General features: G+C 38.0%; 1 protein-coding gene across 3 annotated transcripts; it reads left to right on the top strand.

The window, feature by feature from the left end:
- The first annotated feature begins 288 nt into the window (after positions 1–288).
- CLEC2D (C-type lectin domain family 2 member D) lies at positions 289–20,045 on the top strand. 3 transcript variants are annotated; one of them, XM_046645898.1, is made up of 7 exons: positions 289–338; positions 3,509–3,728; positions 8,530–8,655; positions 12,523–12,707; positions 13,287–13,393; positions 14,364–14,477; positions 17,532–20,045. In XM_046645898.1, exons 2-7 carry the CDS (start codon positions 3,656–3,658, stop codon positions 17,545–17,547), a joined length of 621 nt encoding a protein of 206 aa, XP_046501854.1. In that variant the 5' UTR covers positions 289–338; positions 3,509–3,655; the 3' UTR covers positions 17,548–20,045. The 3 variants fall into 3 exon arrangements, with proteins under 3 accessions (XP_046501854.1, XP_046501872.1, XP_046501863.1); XM_046645916.1 differs by lacking the exon at positions 289–338 and having other exon boundaries at positions 3,134–3,728; positions 12,529–12,707; XM_046645907.1 differs by lacking the exon at positions 289–338 and having other exon boundaries at positions 3,134–3,728; positions 17,588–20,045.
- Positions 20,046–21,553: the final 1,508 nt, after the last annotated feature.

Genomic DNA, 21,553 nt, shown 5'->3' with positions numbered 1-21,553 from the left:
CTAGTCATCCTTTCACCCTCCCCCCTCCCCCCTTCCGCTATGGTAACAACCAATCCAATCTCTGTCTCTATGTGCGTGTTTGTCACAGTTTTTATCTTCTAGTTATGAGTGAGATCACATGGTATTTGCCTTTCTTCCTCTGACTAATTTCACTCAGCATAATACCCTCAAGGACCATCCATGTTGTCACAAATGGCCGGATTTCATCATTTCTTATGGCTCAGTAGTATTCCATTGTGTATAAATACCACATCTTCTGTATCCATTCGTCCCTTGATGGGCACCTAGGTTGCTTCCAAGTCTTGGCTACTGTGAATAATGCTGTGATGAACATAGGGGTACATATATCTTTATACATTAGTGTTTTCAAGTTCTTTGGATGAATACCCAGCAGAGGAATAGCTGGATCATATGGTAGATCTATTCTTAATTTTCTGAGCAAACTCCGTACTGTTTTCCATAGTGGCTGCACCAGTTTGCACTCCCACCAGCAGTGTAAGAGGGTTCCCTTCTCGCCACATCCTCTCTAACACTTGTTGTTTCCTGTCTTGTTAACTACAGCCATTCTGATGGGAGTGAGGTGATATCTCATTGTAGTTTTTTTCTTTTTTAAGATTGGCACCTGAGCTAAAAACTGTGGCCAATCTTTTTTTTTTTTTTTTTTCCTGCCTTATCTCCCCAAATCCCCCCTGGTACTTAGTTGTATATCTTTAGTTGCAGGTCCTTCTAGTTGTGGCATATGGGACGCCACTTCAACGTGGCCTGACGAGCGGTGCCATGTCCGGCCTAGGATCCGAACCCTGGGCCACCGCAGCAGAGCACGCGAACAAAACCACTTGGCCACGGGGCCGGCCCCTCATTGTAGTTTTCATTTGCATTTCCTTGATAGTTAATGATGTTAAACATGTTTTCATGTGCCTGTTGGCCATCTGTATATCTACTTTAGAGAAATCTCTGTTTAGATCTTTTGCCCATTTTTTAATTGGGTTGTCGGTTTTTTGTTGTTGAGACTTATGAGTTCTTTGTATATTTTGGATATTAACCCCTTATCCGATATGTGGCTTGCAAATATCTTCTCCCAATTGTTAGGTTGTCTTTTCGTTTTGTTGATGGTTTCCTTTGCTGGGCAGAAGCTTTCTCGTTTGATGTAGTCCCACTTGTTTATTTTTTCTTTTGTTTCTCTTGCCTGGTCTGACATGGTACTTGAAAATATGCTGCTAAGACCGATGTCAAAGAGTGTGCTGCCTATGTTTTCTTCTAGAAGTTTCATGGTTTCAGGTCTTACATGCAAGTCTTTAATCCATTTTGAGTTGATTTTTGTGCATGGTGTAAGATAATGGTCTACTTTCATTCTTTTACATGTGGCTGTCCAGTTTTCCCAACACCATTGATTGAAGAGACTCTCCTTTCTCCATTGTATGCTCTTGGCTCCCTTGTCAAAAATTAGCTGTCCATAAATGTGTGGGTTTATTTCTGGGCTCTTGATTCTGTTCCATTGATCTGTGTGTCTGTTTTTTGTGCCAGTACCATGCTGTTTTGGTTACTATAGCTTTGTGTTATATTTTGAAATCAGGGAGTGTGATACCTTCAGCTTTGTTCTTTTTCCTCAGGATTCCTTTGGTTATTCTAGGTCTTTTGTTGTTCCATATAAATTTTAGGATTCTGTGTTCTATTTCTGTGAAAAATGTTATTGGAACTTTGATTGGGATTACATTGAATCTATAGTTGCTTTAGGAAGTATGGACATTTTAACTATGTTAATTCTTCCGATCCAAGAGCATGGAATATCTTTCCATTTCTTTGTGTCTTCTTCAATTTCTGTCAACAATGTTTTATAGTTTTCGGTGTACAGATCTTTCACCTCTTTGGTTAAGTTTATTCCTAGGTATTTTATTCTTTTTGTTCCAATTGTAAATGGAATTGTATTCTTAATTTGTCTTTCTTCTACACTACAGTAGTTTTTGTAATCAAACATTTACTGCTGGGGGAAACTAAGTAAGGGGTATAAGGCTCTCTCTGTTATTTCTTAAAATTTTTCCCTCACAACAAGCAATTCTCTGCAACATCAGCTGGATGTCTTAAAATTTAACTCAATTCTAACACTAGGTACCAGGAGATAGTGTCAGCTCCCACAGGTTCCTGGTTCAGTCCCACAAGACTGCTCCCCACCCCACTTTACATGCCAATCGCAAGTCGTAGGTCTCCAGGTTACCTACAACTTATATCCGATTTAGCTACAAATTGGAGGTTTCTACAACCTCCTTCTCAGGTGTGATTAATTTTCTAGAGCAGCTCACAGGACTCAGGGAAACACCTATTTTATGTTTACCAGTTTAGTAAAGGATATGATAAAGGACACAGATGAATAGCTAAATGAAGAGATGCATAGGGTGAGGCCTGGGGGTCCCCAGCACACGGGAAGTTAAGGTATGTCACTCTCCCAGTATGGATATTTTTGCCAACCTGGAAGCTCTCTGAACCCTGTACTATTGGGATTTTATGGAGGCTTCTTGATGGAGGCATGATTAATTATTACTCCATTTCTAGCCCTTCTTCCCTCTCTGGAGGATGGAGGGTGAGGCAGAAAATTTCAAGCTTCTAATCGTGACCTGGTCTTTCTGGTGACTAGTCCCCATTCAGCAGCCCACCCAGAGTTACCTCAATAGAACAAAAGATGCGCCTACTGCTCTTATCAGTTAGGGATTTACAAGGGTTTTGGGAGCTCTGTGCCAGGAACTGAAGAAAGATATATATATCTCACATATATATATATATCACACACACATATATATGTGTGTGTGTGTGTTCTATTATCTCACAGTTTGTTAGAGGGGACCAGGCCCCCATTTAGTCTATGGCTACTGGTTCCCCACTACTGAAGCAAGATGTTTCTGAGTGCTCTTGAAATGCCCCATAAATGATGCGGTTCTCCAGTCTGACTGGTCTGAACAGGCATTGTTCCCATCTGGATGGAGCCTGGATGCTGTTTCCTCTAATCATCTCATGTTTTTTTTCCTCTGTCCTCTGGTAGCTTCCTCAAACACATCCTGCTGAACACTCAAGGAGGACACTCTGTAGATCTCCAGAGTTCTCTCTCTATCTTTCTCCTTTCTGATAGTCTGTCTCCTAGAGGCATTGTCTCTGAGCTTTGCTTACTCAACTCACTGACTCCATTGGCGTTTGCTTGGACTTCTCCTTTTTAATCTATGCCTATAAAGCTGTCTCAGCAGTAAGTGGAGGCAACTGTGGAGCTCAACAATTTTGTTTTCAGAGGATCACTGCCCTTCATTGCATGATAGCCAGACTTGAAAAGGATTTTTTCATATATTTTATCTTTTTTTTCTTTTTAGTCGATTAAGGCAGAAGAATAAATCTGGTCCCTATTATTCTATTTTGACAGGGGACAGAAGTTTGTAGAGTTGATCTTTCTAAGTTGAAAGCACTTTGCGTTTTAAAGTTCGAAAGCCGGGCTCGCATTTTACATAACACATTATCTCTCTTCCTCTAGCGTGTTCTGCTTTCACTTTCCTGTTCCTGCTTAGAGCCGACCTTCTTACAAACAGCACAGAGGTTTTGCCGCTTTTTCAGAGGATTTGCCATTTTTTTCAGAGGCTTTGTCGTTTTCTGACGGTTTGTCGCTTGTCTAAGCAGCAAAATGACAGAGGCTTCACCGAAAGTACTACAGACAGACCTTATTTCCAGAGATGGCATGGAGGATGCGGAATCTGGTAATGTGAAATAGATTAAACTTGAAAAAACTAAAAGAGAGGAGAGGAGATTTTCCTCAATTGAAGTATGTTGGAAACTGCATTTCATGAGTGTTAGCACTTCAGAGTCAATCTCTAAAAAAGGAGATATGTTTTGAGGGAAAAGAGGTAGGTGGGAGGACAGGTAAATAATTGTTATGTTAGTTGTTGGATTACTGTATATGTTACTTAAGCATTTCTGGGGCAGGAGAGATGAACAGTGAATTAAATTACAAGAGGATAAGGGGAAAATGTTCTTTGTGTTAGTTCTAATATTTTTCACAGGTCCCTGGCAACTTGCACCCTGGCAAGTCACATTATGATGTTAAAGAACAGCTCATTTATATCCCAGAGTGATGGCAAACCCAGACTCCAACACTTTGTAATGTATTTACTGACAAAAGTTGCTTGCAAAACTGAGGCTTTGGGTGTATGTATCCTTTGTAATTTAAAAACACATGTGGAGGGTCGTGGTGGGGGTGGAAGGCTGAACCAAACCTCCAGCAAATCTCTTAGCATTTTTAGCTTGTAACAAATTTGATGAGAAAGAGGAAGAACATAATGGATGCATGTTTGTACTTAGTCCAGCAGAAAGGTGCTTTATACTGAACCTCTTATCTTCTGCTGTTTAAAAAACATATCTTTCATTTTTTTCTTCTTTTTTCTCCTCCCTCCTTGAATTTATTTTTTATTTGCAGAACAGGATATTGGATTCTCTGAAAAACAGTGTTTATATTTAATGAAAACACAAAGTTTTTAAAGAATGTTAATGTTTACCAGCTAAGCCAAGTGCTCACAAAGCTGAAAGTTATACTTGTTAACACTGACCTATCAGAACATTACACATTGCAGTTATGAAACATGTTTTGAAACGCCAATGATTTTGTAAATTAACTAAGTATTTTGGATGATGAAACTAATAATTAAAATTAGACTAGTTATATAGTTAATTTATTTGTTCTCCTGAGATAATTCCTAATACCATTTTTCCAACTAGAAATTTGAAGATTAATGTGTTCAGAGTGTAGTATAAGAGACATATGAATTTGGAGGGAGACTGGAAGAGGACATACCATAAGAAAGGTAGAAGAAAAATAAGTAAGCCAGAGAGAGAAATGGAGCATGATATAAGGGAAGATGTTAGTAGCAGGAGCTAGATATAGAGAAATAAAGGAGAAGAGAAAAGGGGGCTTTTAGAAGATTTGTAAGATGGACAAATAGGAGATTTATTGGGGAGATTTACATCTTACCCTTCTAACAATGAAAAAATTGTGAAAGTCATGATATTCTGAGTTTTTAAGACACTTTTGCGGTTAGTGTAGAAACAGAAAGAATGAAAGTTGGGATTTTTATATGGAGTCAAAATCCATTTGTCATCATATACTGTTTAAGACAATCCAATCCTATTTTCTTCTTCCCTGCCTAGAATTTAAACTGAAGCTCCCTGTTATTATGGGAGATATATATGAAATGAGTGAGACGTAGTTGTTGACAGAAAGTCAGCAGGAACTTTTTTTAAAGCATAATTTACACTCAGTAAAATTCACTCTTTTGATGTCCATTTCTATGAGTTTTGACAAACACTTACAATCATTTAGCCACCATCACAACCAAGATACAGAATAGTTCGTCCCTCCTCTGCGTCGAATATATCATCCCAGTCTCTCTTAGTCTGCAAGGTTTCTGCTGAGAAAAACACTGATTACCTTATGAGGGTTCCCTTATATGTGAGAAATTTGTTTTCTCTTGCTGCTTTTAAAATTCTCTTTATCTTTGATTTTAGACAGTGCTACTATTGTGTGTCTTGGAGAAGATTGTTTTGGCTTGAACTTTTGGGGTGATGTGTTAGCTTCGTGAACTTGGACATCTAAGTGTCTCTCCAGGTTTGGGAAGTTCTCAGCCATTATTTCTTTATATAAGCCTTCTCTTCCTTTCTCCCTCTCTTCTCCTTCTGGGAGTCCAATCATACACAGATTATTTCTTTTAATGGTGTCCCATAATTCACATAGGCTTTCACTCTTTTTCGTTCTTTGCTCGTCTGACTGTATGATTTCAAAAGACCTGTCTTCCAGTTCACTAATCTGCTTGCTTGAGTCTCCTTGATCTCATTGAATTCTTCAGTTTAGTCATTGTAGTCTTCAACTTTAGGATTTTTGCTTGATTTATTTTAGTGCTTTCTATTTCTTTGTTGAACTTCTCATTTTGTTCATACATTGTTTTCCAAATTTCATTTAGTTGTCTATCTGTGTTTTCTTGTAGTTCACTGAATTTCTTTCAAGGATTATTCTGAATTCTTTGTCAGACAATTCATAGATCTCCATTTCCTTAGGGCCTATCATTGGAATTTTATTAGTTTCCTTTGGAAGTGGTATCATGTTTCCTTGATTATTTATGATCCTTATGGTCTTGTATTGGTGTTTGTGCACTTGAGGATGTAGGCACCTGTCCAGTCCTTACAGAGTGGCTTTGGAAGGCAAAGGCCTGCAATAGTCAGCCTGTCTAGAGATTTTGGGTGGGTAGTGTAGTGCTATTCGTAGGTGGGCTTGCTGTTGCAGTCCTTGGGCAGCCCCATCTTGAGAATGGTTAAAAGCCTGGGCAGCAGTATTCAACGTGGTATTGGGCCCCATGAGGACCCTGGGTTCACAGGTCCCCCCCTGGAGCCTGGGTTCATAGGTATTGATTGGGAACTTGAGTTCACAGGAGTCACCCAGGGCCATAGGGGCCAGCTAGTGCTGGGATGTGGCAGGAGACTTTTGAGGCCAGCTATTTGCTGGAGCTCACTGAGAACCGCCTGGTGACATAGGAGTTGTGAAGTGCTGGGGTGAGCTGGGGATACAGGTTCATGGGAGCCTACCAGGAGTCTGTTAACAAAGACCAGAAGCCTGGGGCCACTGAAACTGCCTGGGGCCATGGGAGCCTGCAGGTGATGGAGTGGATCAGGAGCTTGGGTTCATGGGCTCCCTTTAGTAACCTGAAGCCTTGGAAGCTACCTGGAGCCATGAGCACTCCTTGTGGGCCCTCTGTGACCACTGAGCCACCTGGAGCCACTGGAGCTAGCTGGCACCCAGGTTGGCCAAGAGCATAAGTTCACAGGGGCCCTCTGAGAGCCTGGGGCTGAAGAAGATGCCTGAGGCCATGCAACCTGCCGGGGGCTGCCAGAGACAGCAGGTTACAGGGTGAGCCAGGGTCTGATTTCATGGGAACCTTCCTGGAGCCTGGTGCCATGGGAACTGCCTGGGGCTGTGAGGGACAACAGGCACCAAGAGCCTGGATTCACAGTGGCCTGCCAGCACCCTGGTGCCAAAGATGCCACTTGGAGCCGCTGGAGCCTCCTGGAGCCACTGGAGCTGTCAGTTGCCTGGGTTCTCAGGACCCTGCAGGTAGCCCTGCCATGGGAGCTGCCTGGAGTCATGGATAGTATCTGGGGCCTCTTGATTAGGCAGGCACTGGGGTGAGCTGATTTCTTGATCCCTGGGAGTCTACAAGGTCACCACAGGAGCTGCCAAGGGCCACTGGAGCCAGCAGGCACCTGGATGAAAAGAGGTCTGGGTTCCCAGGAGCCTGCCAGGATCCTGGTGTCACAGGAGCCAGCTGGGGCTACTGAAGTTGGCAGGTGCAAAGGTAAAACAGGGGCCTGGGTTCCCAAGAGCCCAGAGGAAGCCCTGCTGTGGAAGCTGACTGGGGCCACTGGAGTAGGCAGCTCTAAGATGAGGCATGTGGGGAGACCCTGGAGTCCTTGGCTCTTGTGAAGGTATTTTTATGTGCAGATAGTTTAAATTGATATTTCAGGGTGAGGAGTACCAGCTGATGCTACTTCTAGAAGCACTTTTATTTCTTCCTAATCTATATGTCTTTTATTTCTTTTTCTACTTCTTGCCTTTTTGTCCCCATAAAACCTCCAGTAAAATGTGAAATTGGGCTACTGAGAGCAGACATCTTTACCTTCTTCCTGCTCTTTAGAGGAAAGCATCCACTCTTTTCACCATTAAGTATGATGCTAACTGTACTTTTTCTGTAGATGACTTTTATTGGGTTAAGAAGAGTCCTTCAATTTTTAATTTTTGGAATTTGTTATCGTGAATGAATATTAAATTTTTCATGAATTTTCTTTTTATTTTATTTATTTATTTTTTTCCTTTTTCTCCCCAAAGCCCCCTGGTACTTAGTTGCATATTCTTCAATGTGGGTCCTTTTAGTTGTGGCATGTGGGACACTGCCTCAGCGTGGCTTGAGGAGCAGTGCCATGTCCACGCCCAGGATTCGAACCAATGAAACACTGGGCTGCCTGCAGTGGAGCGCGCGAACTTAACTGCTCGGCCATGGGGCCAGCCCCTGAATATTAAATTTTTCCATGCTTTTTCTCTATTTATTGAGATGATCTTAAGCTTTCTCTTCTCATATTCTAAGGTGATGAATTGCATGATTTATTTTCTAATGCTTCTCTCAGTACTTTTAACCAGATCTCTTAATTATGGTGGTAAATCTGGATTGTTTGTCTATGTCTTTTTCATCCTGATTTCTACTCTTTTTGTTTTTTACTCTTTCATTAACTTTTCTTCCAATAACTGGAAGATTCTCTAGGGGAAAACAATTCAGTTTCTCTTATCTCTGGCCCTCTTTGGGCCATGGCTATCATTTATAGACCAGGACTTTTTGTGAAAGGGGTTGACAGTAGGAGAATTGAGGTACAGCTTACCTTAGAGGTTGACTCTGTGATGAAGTTAAGTTTTTTTTTCCCCTAAGGCCTTCATGAGGTTGTGATTATGACATTTGTATTTTATAGGTAAAACTCTCCAAAGAAAATGTGCAGCAATAATAGTTCCTGTAACCCTTGCCAAGATTTATTGTTGCTTCAGCCTTATAGCAGTTCTAACTGCAAGTGTGATTGTGCTTTCTATTCTTTTGGCAGGTAAGTTACTTGTTCTCCAAACTTAACAATGTTCTCCACGTATTTATGTCATCAATAAATATTTATTGAGCTCTGTTACATGCTAGGTGCTGTGGGAAATGTGGAGGTATATCAGCAAACAAAACACACAAAAATCCCTGCTCATGGGAGCTTATACTCTACTAGAAAGACACAGATACTATAATAAATAAAAGTAGGGGTGGGACAGTTTGTGGTACACGTATAGTAGCCAAGGTAAGCCTCCTTGAGAAGATGATCTTTCAGGAAACTTTTGAAGGAGACAAAAGAGTCATGTGGCTACCTGAGGACAGCACTCTGGGGAGAGAGCAAGAAGAGTGAAGGACCAGGAGAGGAAGCTCCCTGGTGTTTCTGAGGACCAGCGAAGAGGCTGATGCAGCTAAAGCAAAGTGAGAATAAGGAAGAGGAATAGGCCGGGGTCAGGGAGGTAATAGCTTTGTAGGTCATCTAAAGACTTTAGCTTTTACTTTGAGTACAGTAGGGAAGAGGAAAGTTGTAGGAGAGAATGTCATGATCTGACTTTCATTGCAGAATAAACATTTTGACTACTACGTTGAGAATAGATTTTTAGAAGACAAGGGTAGAATGAGAGAGACGGGTGAGGGCAATTCTGCAGAAATCCAGGTGAGAGATGATGATGGCTTAGGCCTGATGATAACGGTGGAGGTGGGATAGGGTGGTCAGGTTTGGATATTTTAAAAGCTGAGTCAAGAGCATTTCATATCAGATTGGATATAAAGTTTTAGAAAGATAAAAGTCAAAGAAACCTCTAGAGATTTTTCTCCTGAGCCGTGGCAAGAATGTAGTTGCCATCCCTGATAGGAGAAGGGCTGTGGGTGTAGGAGTTCCATCTGTGGAGCTACTTCTTAACGTATCCTAGTCAAAATTGCCATTTGATTAAAGAAATACTCAGGTGAGATCTGAGTTTTTATCTTCTACTTACACAGATTGAGAATGTACAAAAGTAAAGGAGAACTATATATTAAAAAAAATTCCATTGTATATAGAGGTGATAGGTTCTTAGCATTGCTTAGCACGCTAAGGTCTGTTCAGGAAGAAATAGCATCATTTTAGTGAATAACTATTATGTATATTCTGATCATATTAGTGATCTTCAAAAGCTTTTTGTTTCTACAACTCCTAAATGTGACCTGAACATTTTGAAAATTAAACATCCCCAGCAAATTTTTGTGTTTTTATCTATCATTTTTCATCAGAGATTTAAATAGTTGCAATGATGTAACTTCCAGCTCATTGTAAATGTTGCATTTTAAAATTAATCTGTTATATTGTTCTCTTAAACGTATCTCATGGAATCCAAATTCTGTTGTGATTTGATACTTGCCATTATCCATTTAAAAAAATACGTGAACAAAAACTTCCTTAATCTTGGAAAAAAATTTTTTTTTTTTTAAGATTGGCACCTGTGCTAACAACTGTTGCCAATCTTCCATTTTTTTTTTGCTTTATCTCCCCAAACTGCCCCCCATACATAGTTGTATATCTTAGTTGCAGGTCCTTCTAGTTGTGGGATGTGGGACGCCACCTCAATGTGGCCTGACGAGCGGTGCCATGTCCGCACCCAGGATCCGAACCCTGGGCCTCTGCAGCGGAGCGCGTGAACTTAACCACTCGGCCACGGAGCCTGCCCCAGTCTTGGAAAATTTTACTTTGTCATCTTCAAATGCTTGTTTGTATGTTGTATTTCTACTTGATAATTTTATCACAGCATAATACGTAATATCTTTGTATCCTTAAAAGTCACTTACCTTTTATTATTTAATACATTTTTGCATTTTTTCTGCCACAAAATACATATATACATTGAAATTTAATTTTAAAAAATCATATAACCATAAGCCTCTCTTAAAATAATTTCTTCTAGATTAAGTCAAAATTATAATTTTTAGTAATACTCAATATTTTAAAGTAACATTATAAATTCTGATAATTATCAAGAGAAAAGTAAATTTATATATTTTATTAGTAAATCATAAAATGTGAATTAATGTATATGCTGTTCTTGATAGTTTGCCAAAATGCGGTGTCTGTCACATATAGCTAAAATTATAAGTTGTTATTTGTGGAGTATGACAAAAAGCATGCTAATTCTTCAGTACATGCCTGCACATAGTGCATTTAACTCTAGTAGTTTCCTTTTGGTGTAATTAAATTAGAATAATTTATAAAATCTCAGAGATATCTCCATTAATAAAGCTAGATGTTGTGATGAATTTTTTCCTATGAATATAATGAAAGAGATTGTTTAATCTACTAATCTCCTCCACCTCAAAAAACAAACCTTAATTGGTCTAGCAGTAAGCATCAAATTTTATTTTATTTTATTTTATGTTTTTAGCGAGGAGGATTGACCCTGAGCTAACTCTGCTGCAAATATTCCTCTTTTCACTTGAGGAAGATTGTCCCTGAGCTCACATCTGTGCCAATCTTGCTCTATTTTGAATGTGGGACGCTGCCACAACATGGCTCAATGAGGGGTGTGTAGGTCCATGCCCAGCATCCAAACTCACAAACCCTGGGCTGCCAAAATGGAGTATGTGAACTTAACCACTTCCCTACTGGGCTGGCCCAAATTTTATTTTTGTTAATAACAGGAAGAACCAGGGCAGGCTCTATGGCTGACTGGTTAAGTTCACTTGCTCTGCTTCAGCAGCCCAGGGTTTTGCTGGTTCAGATCCTGGGTGCAGACATGGCACCACTCATCGAGCCATGCTAAGGCAGTGTCCCACATAGCAGAACCAGAAGGACCTACAACTAGAATATACAACTATGTACTGGGGGGCTTTGGGGAGAAGAAGAAGAAAAAAAGAAGATTGACAACAGATGTTAGCTCAGGTGCCAATCTTTAAAAAAAAGTAAAAATTAAAATAACAGAAAGAGCATATTAAATGTTTTATATGAGAACATAAGATGAGCATTAAAATGGAAGTAAATATTTTGTGATTTTATTTGGTAAGATCAACTTTAATACCTGAAAACAGTTCAGTTATCTAAAAAAGAAAGCAGTCATACTAACATTTACAGCTATTCGTTTTCACTCCATTATCCATTGACTTACCCAGGGATGAGGATTAAGAATAGCTGTAAAGAAATTGCTTACCTTTAAATATAAGGGAAAATAAAAGCCATCTTTGGTATTTGGTATTTCTTACCAAATCTCTTTTTGCTTTGCTTTCACTAGAACTTCCAGGAAGCAATGTATTCTTTCTTAGATGTTAAGAGAGGAAAAGGTGAGGTTATGAAACAAAAATTTGAATCTTCCAATAGCCTACACTCTGTAATCTTGCTGGTTTCAGAACAAGGACAAAAATATTTTTTATACATATTTAACAGAAATACATATAAATGAGAAAACTACAGGAATCCATATGTTGTATTTTTGGTACCCAAGTCAATATTTGAATTGTGTTATGTTTTGTCTACTGGAAGCTTTTGTACCCCTTAAGAAATGTACCATAGTAAAACCTAGGAAAGGTAAGGAGTTTGCCTTTCTTTTGTCAAGAGGAAAGAGGGCTAATACTAAAGAGGCTGTGGGAAAGGAGAATCTATGATACTAGAAAAGAGTACTACTGTACTGTGGAAGTTAAATCCTATAGAAATTGACTTCCTTAAAACCATTAGTGTCTATGTATCCCTTGGAAAGTCAGGTGCACGGCTACCTGTTTCAAGACTGATGACTATTGTGCTTAGGATAAGACTCTTAGTGATGAGTTGGGAAAGCAAATATTGAACATACATACTTCAAAATGGACCTCAGGATGGTAAGTAGAAAGATAGATAAAAGGGATGAGAAAATTTATTTATTATACTTTCTTGTGATTTTCCAAGTTTTAGTGGGACAGGCAACATCAGTCTTAGAGGTCCCTGTGTCTGTTGGCTGCCCAAAACAATGGATTGGATTTGGAAGTAAATGTTTTTATTTTTCTGAAGACGCAAGGAATTGGACATTCAGCCAGGCTTTCTGTGTCTCATTAGAAGCTGATCTTGTTCAGTTTGAAACCCTGGAAGAACTGGTAAGAAATGTTTTTAGATTATGTTCTTTATTGAACACTTAACCCCTGAGAAAGGGAGACTGTACAGAGTTAAAGCGGAAGGATGAAGGATCCCATGCCAGGCAGACTTGGGGATATGGGATGCAGAATACTGCCTAACATTTGTTGGGGCTGTATTCTCTGCCTGGAACTCTGTTAGACATTTTAGATACATTTTTTCATATAATCCTCATAGTTAACCTGCAAGCTTAGAAGAATTGTTCCCATTGTACAAAGGAATATGGTAATCATATAATTTTATCATCTAACTCAGGACATTTTGGGGAGTGAAAGTGAGAATATTGATATTATGCTGGAACAACAGGCATAATCTGGGACTTTCCTAGTCAAACGGGGAAGTATGGTCACTTTAAATAAAGTAATTTGGGATCAGAGGCATTGAATGACTTAAGCTGAAAATTGGGGAAAAAGTCTAATTCCAAAGTTTAAGCTTCTCAATTATACCACGCTGCCATCCAAAAAGAGAAGGCTGAGGGGAAGGGAGACTCAAGAGTAATATGAGAGAAAGAGACGTGTTTTCACTTCTGTGTTTTATAACAGAATTTCCTGAAGAGATACAAAGGCCCTTCTGATCATTGGATTGGTCTTAGCAGAGAATCATCATATCACATTTGGAAATGGACAGATGACAGTGAATATAATGCCTCGTACGTTTTGCGACCACTTTTTCTTCTACTGTGTTTATGTGTGGTTATGTATGTGAGTTGTGTTTATGAGACAATAAATTTAATTTCCTGGAAAGCTAACTGCATTATGAGGGGAGAAATATAAATGTTTTTTATACTCTTCCATTTATTAGCTGTGCCTTTAGAAAAACTTCACTTACTGATTTCAGTTGAAATTCTTAACATGATGATGACATTTGACATAGTTCTTACACTTTCATCAACTGATTTAAACTTTGCTGAAATCCCTATTTAGAACGTAGAGAGAACAGCTGATGCACAGCAGGGGACCTAAAATCATAGAAAGCCACTGAAGGACCGATATCCAGAAGATTCTAAAGTCCACTCTTCCAGCTGCTGCATCCATCCATTCATAAAAGGCAGGTCTCCAGGAAACATATGGAAATCTCTTCTGAAGTTTTATCACCAAAAGAAGGATCTTAGTAATAGTTCCTTGGATTGTGAACATTTCAATGGGGGTATTTTGATTGTAGCCATTACATTGAAGCAGATAAAACGTAGGGTCTCAATCACTCCCATCAATCAAAGCTAAGCTCTTTTAGGATTTTGCAAGTAAGTAACTATATTTATTTTCACATATTTGTGAAACAGTTCAGGAGAAGACTGAAAATAATCTTCACTGAAGGCCACTGATGCAGCAGTTCATTTAGCTACAACAGCAAGTACTGGTTAAATACCTAATCAGCGTCATAACTGGGTTTGGTATAGATGGATGAAAACTTGTGATAGTCAAGCAGGGACCTTCAGAACATAAAAGGAACTGAATACAGAAGTGTTGTATATTACTAAGAAGCCATATTAATGACAGATTTTTACTTTCCTCTTATTCACATTAAAAAAACCCTGGAGTGGGGATGCTGAAGATTATAGTAGAGAAATGAACGTAGGTGTCCAACCCATGAATTTTTAACATTTTTTTGTTTGGTTTTAGGTATGTTATCAAAGGAGTTGGAGAATGTGCCTACCTGAATGACAATGGAATCAGTAGTGCCAGGACCTACACGGATAGGAAATGGATTTGTAGCAAGCCAAATGATATCTACAGGTGCCAAAAGAGTCCAAACCCTTTTTAGGAAATTTAGAAAAGATGCATTGTAAATTTGTTATATGCAGTTGCTGCTCCGTTTCTTGGTCTACCAAAAATATTACCAATATGCATTCATCATATTCGTTGATGGTAAAGATGCAAACTATCATAGAGTGTATAATACACAGATTTGGAAGAGCATGATTCTAAATTAAATGGGGATTAAATGGTATTTATATTTTAAACACAGAGTGTAATCAGTATCAGTGAACACCTCTTTTCCTATACAGATATTCCTTTCTTTGCATACATGGGACCATAAAAATGACCATGCTAGCTGGAACCATACAGAATGATTTTAAAAATCAATGAGAAAAATAACAACTGTTCTATGACCTTTAAAAAGATTTGTAAGCACATTCAAAATTCTCTCACTTTCAGTTACAAATATAAAGGAAAGTTTAAGAGTACTAAAACTAATATTTATTTTGTACTCTGTATTTTAAAACATACATACACTGATGAAGTGCTTTTTATACTTTAATTCTCAGTGTTTATATTTTAAATTACAGTGTGCTAAATAAATGTTATACCTATAAACAAATACATTCTTTATTTTACCTTTTCTTGGATTTAAAATTCTGCTTTTATACCAGATTAAATCACAAATAGTTACATTACTTGAACTCGTTAAGCATTCAATGCCCAATCTCAGAACTCTTTATATACTATTGAGTTTTAGAAATGAAATGTTGTAACTTTTTAATGGCATAAGCTACACTGTACTGATGAGTCCCAAAAAGGACGAAATAACAATTTACAATGCATCTTTTCTATTTGGTACTTTCATTTCTCCTATTTACTGGTGTATTTGTCAATTTCTTTTTTAATTCTGTTAAATTTTATTGTATAAAGTTTAAGGTTATGTTGTTAGATGCATACAAATAAATTTCATTCAGGAATTGGATCTTTTTTTCAGTGAGCAGTAACTTTAGTTAACTCTAACAATGCTTTTTGCTGTACAATCCATTTTATCTCAAGTTTTCTAAGAAGCAGAGACTATGTATAGTTCACTTCTGTATCCTCAGAGACTAGCACAATGTCTTAAATGTAGGATACTTTCAAAATACATCTGTGGCTATACTTTCATGGCTATGAGACTCTGCCCTATTTGCTTGGTTTCTGCTACCTTTCTCACAAAGAAAGCTAAATTTCTACAGAAATCTAGAAAGTTGCGAAAAACCAAGATTTTATATTTATAAACTGTGTGTGACCAACTCACAAATGAAATTTGAGTCAAACTTTTACGAACTAGTTTCTAAGCCAAATATCTAAAGCATAAATTCCATTTCTTACTGGCTGTGACCTTGATACATTATCTAGCCCCTCAAGCAGAGTTTCTTCATATGAAAAATTAATGTAATAAAACAAGTTTCAGTGGCCAGTTGTAGATTCAAATGAAATAACAGATGAAAATCTCTTGCCAGCATATCTGACTCATGGTCAATGTTTAATAAATTGTTGTTCTTCCGTTATCTTTTTATGGAAATAAAAGTAAAAATAACAGCTATAGATCTACTTTCAGAGTGGGAACTTCTAAGTAACGTTAAGTTCATTGTCATTTTTGAGCAGAAAGTCAGTGAGCTGTTTAATCAATTACTAATGCTTCAGTGAAAATCAGTACTCATTGAATTAATCATTCAAAGCACATGTGGGAAACATTTCTTCACAGGAACAAGGCTGCAAAAGTACATGGTGTATCACATAGGAAAAATCTACATCATTTGGGACTTACCCCCTCCTTCCCCTTTAAACCCATTCTGATTCATTTGTTACATTGCAACCAAAGTGATCATTATAATCCAAAAAAATGATCAGGTCATCGCTTGCATAAAATCTTTCAGTGACTTCTCCTTTACTCTTAGTATACAACCCAAACTCCTAATGGTAATCAAGATCATGTGATTATATCACTGCTTTCCTCTCCATCTTCTTCTCCTAGTCGTCCCCTTCGAAATCCCTGCCCTCCCCCAAAATTTGACACCAAAAAAAGTAATAATAAAAGAAATTATATATCAAGTACATTTCCTGCTAGTGTACAGCATCCCAGCTTGTAGAAAGATCCAAGAAGGTGCAAATATCAAGCCGGAGTTTATACAGAAACTCCAGAGTGATCATGTCCATTGGAAATAATATTACTGTTTCAGCAATTCTAGAAGCAATCAGGGCACAGCCATCTATAAGTAATTGGGATTAGAGCCACATCAGCAGCTCAAAGATCGAAAGAACTGAATTCCAGTGTAGGGGATGAAAGCTCCAAAGGAGCCAATCAACTTTTGGGGTGGCAAATGACTTGAGAGATGCAACCACAGAGACGAAGTTTGATCGGTTCATCCTTAGTTTTAATGTAATCATCACCTTCCATGGAAGTGCTTTCTGATCTTTACATTAGGTTATATTTTCCCATCCCTGTGTTCTCAAAGATGTTATTTCCCCCAATATAAACCTCATTACTTTGTATTGCTATTGCTTAATCAGTTTTCTCATTTCTCTGTGAGGATGTAGCTACATGCAGGGAGGGGACACAGTGACTTTTCCTTCACTATGTTCTCAGTGCTTTGTGTAGTCCCTAATTGTAGGAATACAGTTAATATCTATCAAATGAATTAATGTTGAACATAGTTTTCTGTTGTGTATTTTTTAAAATCATGTTTACTCTTAATAGTTTGTGGCTTAAAAACATGGGTAGTCCTTCTGTGCCATGGAATATACTTAACATCTTCTGAGTTTCTTGGTTTTGAGTCAAGGAAAATACAGCAGTTACACAAACTCTCCCCAAAATAACCTGGAAATATTTAAGATAAAGTATCTATTCTAAACATAGCAATGATGCAAATTATATTTAAACATTTTTGAGGTCATCATTCATCATACTTATATTATGACTAATAAATAAATAAACTGGAAATAGATTTTGATGTTTGTTCAATGGAAATGAATGTACAATGTATGTATAACTGTTATTTTTCAATGTGTGAAATAGATTTAGTGCTGACATTTAAATCTTTTCAGTGGGAATCCCATTTGAGATGTTTCATTTTGCAAATTGGATGCTTTTAATATTTCAGTCAGAACTAGACTTGGACTTCTACTGTGTCTCAGAATATGATGTAATGACCAGAAAGGACATTGAGACCTCAAGAGCAGAGATAACCAAAAAATAGGTGGAGAGCAAGAAATAGAAAGACTCAAAGTAATAAAAATGGAAAAAGAGAGGAGCCAGGACAAAAGAAGTGAACTCATATTAGATTTGTTGCGACAGGAATTCAGATGGAAATTGTGGGTGGGACCACAACTTCTGGTGGGACAAGCTAGGGTAGACTCATGTCTCCCTGAGCCTCATCTGAAAATAGCACAAAGGAAAACCAGTAGAGAATTTTTAAAGATGACAAGATGAAGGTGAGCTGGTTTTGGCCCCCAGGACTGGAGAACCAACACAGTGGCAGGGCATCTTGTGTCCTCTTCTCACTACATCCAAAAGAAAGTTACTATGACTTGGCATTTCCTGACCCCCAACCTAAGAATAAAAGGCAACCCAGGTAGACTCTTCCCTTATCCTGATTGATGGCTTCCCACTGACAAGATTAGGTGAGTCCAGCAGCACCAGCAAAGAGGAGATATTGGGAGACCCACTGACAATGTGCAGCCAAGGAAAGCACTCACCGTTCCAGACCTGAGACTCCCCTCTCTCACTCAGAGACACACAGGGTCAGGAACACCAGCAGAGATGAACCCACCACAACAAGCACACCATCCAGGAAGCTTCCTTTATCTCTGGGCTGAAGACTCCCTTCCTCCACCTAGATGCGCGAGCCTGAGCAGCTTGGAAAAGCTCCTTCTGCCCCTTCCAGCAGCACCAGCAGAGACCAGGGGAGCCCTTGTGGTACCAGAAAAACCAAGAAGACCAAAATAACACTGTAAAGTCTCTGAAAATTAGAGTGTCATTGGAACCACAGATCACAAAAATGGACTAGAACATGAATACTAAATCTAAACAGGGTGACTGCCTGCTGAAAGAAAAATAAATAAATACTTCCGAGAGTCTCCATACATAATAGCCAAAATGTCCAGGATACGATAGAAAATCACCCAGCATATCAAGAACCAGGGAAACTCTTGACAAAAACTCTTAGAAAATTAAGAATGGGAGGAAGTACCTCAAGTCAATAAAAGGCATCTACAAAAAACATACTGCTAACCTCATATTTAATGTTGAAAGACTAATTGATTTCTCCCTAATATCGGGAACAAGGGAATTATTGTGGCCACCTCTTGCCACCACTGTTGCCAGTGTTCAACATTGTAGTGGAAGTTTTAGGCAGTGCAATGAGACAAAAATAGATAAATAAATAAGACATAAAGATTAGAAAGGAAGGAATAAAACTACCTCTATCTGCAGAGCCCAAGATTGTCTATGTAGAAAATCTACAGAATATAAAAAACAAAACAAAACAAAAACCTCCTAGAACTAATAAGTGAGCTCAGCAAAGGTTGCAGGTTACATTCAACACACAACACACAAAAATTAACCACATTTCTATATAGTACCAACAATTAATACGTGGAAACAAATTAAAAACACAATAGCCTCCGTAATCATTCCAAAGAAAGTGAAATACTTACGTATAAAATTAAAACATATTCAGGACATGAATGCTGAAATTTTAAAATGCTGATGAGAAGAAATGAAAGAAAATCTAGATAAATGGAGGTACATACTGCTTTCATGAATTTGAAAACTTAACATAGGGAAGGTATTCCCAAGGTGATCTACGGTTCTTCCCAAAGTGATCTGTAGCTTTAATGCAATTTCTGCCAAAATCTCAGCAAGATTTTTGTAGGCATAGACGATAGAATAGTTTATTCAAGAATTTAAATGGGAAGACACAGAACCTAGATTAGCTAAAACAATATTGAAAAAGAAGAATAAAGTGGGAGAAATCATTCTATATGATGTTAAGACTCACTGTATTGCTGAGATCATCAAAGTAATATTGACAGAATTCTGGACACACAGATTTATATAACAAAATAGAGAACCCATAAATAGACCCACATAAACGTGATCAAGTTTTCACAAAGGTACAAAAGCAATTCAGTAAACGATGCTGGAGCACTTGGACATCCACTGGCAAAAAAATGAACCTTCCCCTGAGCCTCACATCTCAAATATTAAGCCTAAAGGGATCATAGACTTATATCTAAAACACAAAACTAGAAAAATTTAGAAAATAAATAGGAGAAAAATTTTTGCATATAGAGGTAGGCAATGAATTTTTAGGCCTGATACCAAAATAAAAAATCGATAATCTGGACCTCATCAAAACTAAAAACTTTTATTCCACATAAGACCCTGTTAAGATCATGAAAAGACAAGCTAGGGACTGGGAGGAAAATTTGCACACCAGCTGCCTGACAAAGGACTAGTATCTAGATTATATAAAGAACTCTCAAAACTCAACAATAAGAAAATCAATTAGAAAATGGGTGCAGTGACTATTTTTAAGAAAGATTTCATGTTTTTTAGAGAAGTTTTGGGTTTACTAAAAAATTGAGAGGAAGGTGCAGAGATTTCCCTCTCAATTTTGTTGTAAAGCCAAAACTTCTCTAAAAAAATAAAATGAACCTACATTGACACATCATCATCACCCAAAGTGTATACTTTACCTTAGGTTCATTCTTGTGTTGTATATTTTACGGATTTGGACAAAAGTATGATGACCTATATCCATAATTATAATGCCATACAAAATATTTTCACTTCCCTAAAAATCCTCTTTGCTCTGCCAGTTTATGTCCTCTACCTTCCCACCCCTTAACCTCTGATCTTTCTACTGCCTCCATAGTTGTGCTTTTTCCCAGATGTCATGCAGTTGGACACATACCCCCTTTTCAGATTGATTTCTTTCACTTAGTAATATGCATTTAAGTTTCCTCCATGCCTTCTTATGGATTGATAGCTCATTTCCTTTTAGCTCTGAATAATATTTCCTTGTCTGAATATTCAGTAGTTTATTTATCCATTCACCCACTGAAGGACATCTTAATTGCTTCCAAATTCTGGCAATCATGAATAAAGCTGTTAAGAATATCTTTCTGCAGGTTTTTATGTGGACATAAGTTTCCAACCCCTTTGGGTCAATGCCAAGAAGCGCGACCGCTGAATCATGTGGTCAGGTATATTTAGTTTTGTAAGAAACCACCAAACTTTTTCCAAAGTGATGACATCACTTTGCATTCCTATCAGCAACGTATGAGAGTTCTTGTTGCTCCACATCCTTGCAAGCAGTTGGTGTTGTCAGTGTTCTGAATTCTGGCCATTCTAATAGGTGTGTTGTGTTATTTCACTGTTGTTGTAATTTGCATTTCCCTGAAGGCATATGATGTGGATCATCTTTCACATGCTTATTTGCATTTGCGTATCTTCTTTGGTGAAGTGTCTGTTAAGGTCTTGGCCCAGTTTTCAATTGGGTTGTTTATTTTCCTATTGTTGAGTTTTAAGAGCTCTTTTATATTTTGGATAACGGTCTTTTATTAGATGTGTCTTTTGCAAATATTTTCTCCTGGTCTGTGACTTGTCTTCTAAATTCTCTTGATAGTGCTTTTCACAAAACATAAGTTTTTAATTTTAATGAAGTTCCATTTATCCATTTTTTATTTCACGGATCATGTCTTTGATATATCTAAAAAGACTTCACCGTACCCAAGATCATCTAGGTTTTCACCTATGTTATCTTCTATGAGTTTTCCAGTTTTGCACTTTCCTTTAGGTTTATGATCCAATTGAGTTAATTTGTGAAGGGTATTAGCTCAGTGTCTAGATTCTTTTCTTTTCTTTTTTTTTTTTTTTTGCATGTGGATGTCCATTTGTTCCAGAACAATTTGTTGAAGAGATTATCTTTGCTCCATTGTATTGCCTTTGCTCCTTTGTGAAAGACAGTTGACTATATTTGTGGTAGTCTATTTCTAGGCTCCCTATTCCATTCCATCCTTTGACCAATACCACACTGTCTTGATTACTGTAGCCACGCAGT

This window comes from Equus quagga, chromosome 1 (assembly GCF_021613505.1).
Source record: "Equus quagga isolate Etosha38 chromosome 1, UCLA_HA_Equagga_1.0, whole genome shotgun sequence".
NCBI lineage: Eukaryota > Metazoa > Chordata > Mammalia > Perissodactyla > Equidae > Equus > Equus quagga.
Note: the sequence above shows the minus strand (reverse complement) of the source record. Positions and strands in the feature narration are given on the sequence as shown.

Coding starts and splice junctions, on each gene's coding strand:
- CLEC2D (XM_046645898.1), top strand. CDS start 3,656: ATGACAGAGGCTTCACCGAAAGTACTACAGACAGACCTTATTTCCAGA. Junction 3,729..8,529: donor CATGGAGGATGCGGAATCTG/GTAATGTGAAAT, acceptor TGTATTTTATAG/GTAAAACTCTCCAAAGAAAA. Junction 12,708..13,286: donor TTGAAACCCTGGAAGAACTG/GTAAGAAATGTT, acceptor GTTTTATAACAG/AATTTCCTGAAGAGATACAA.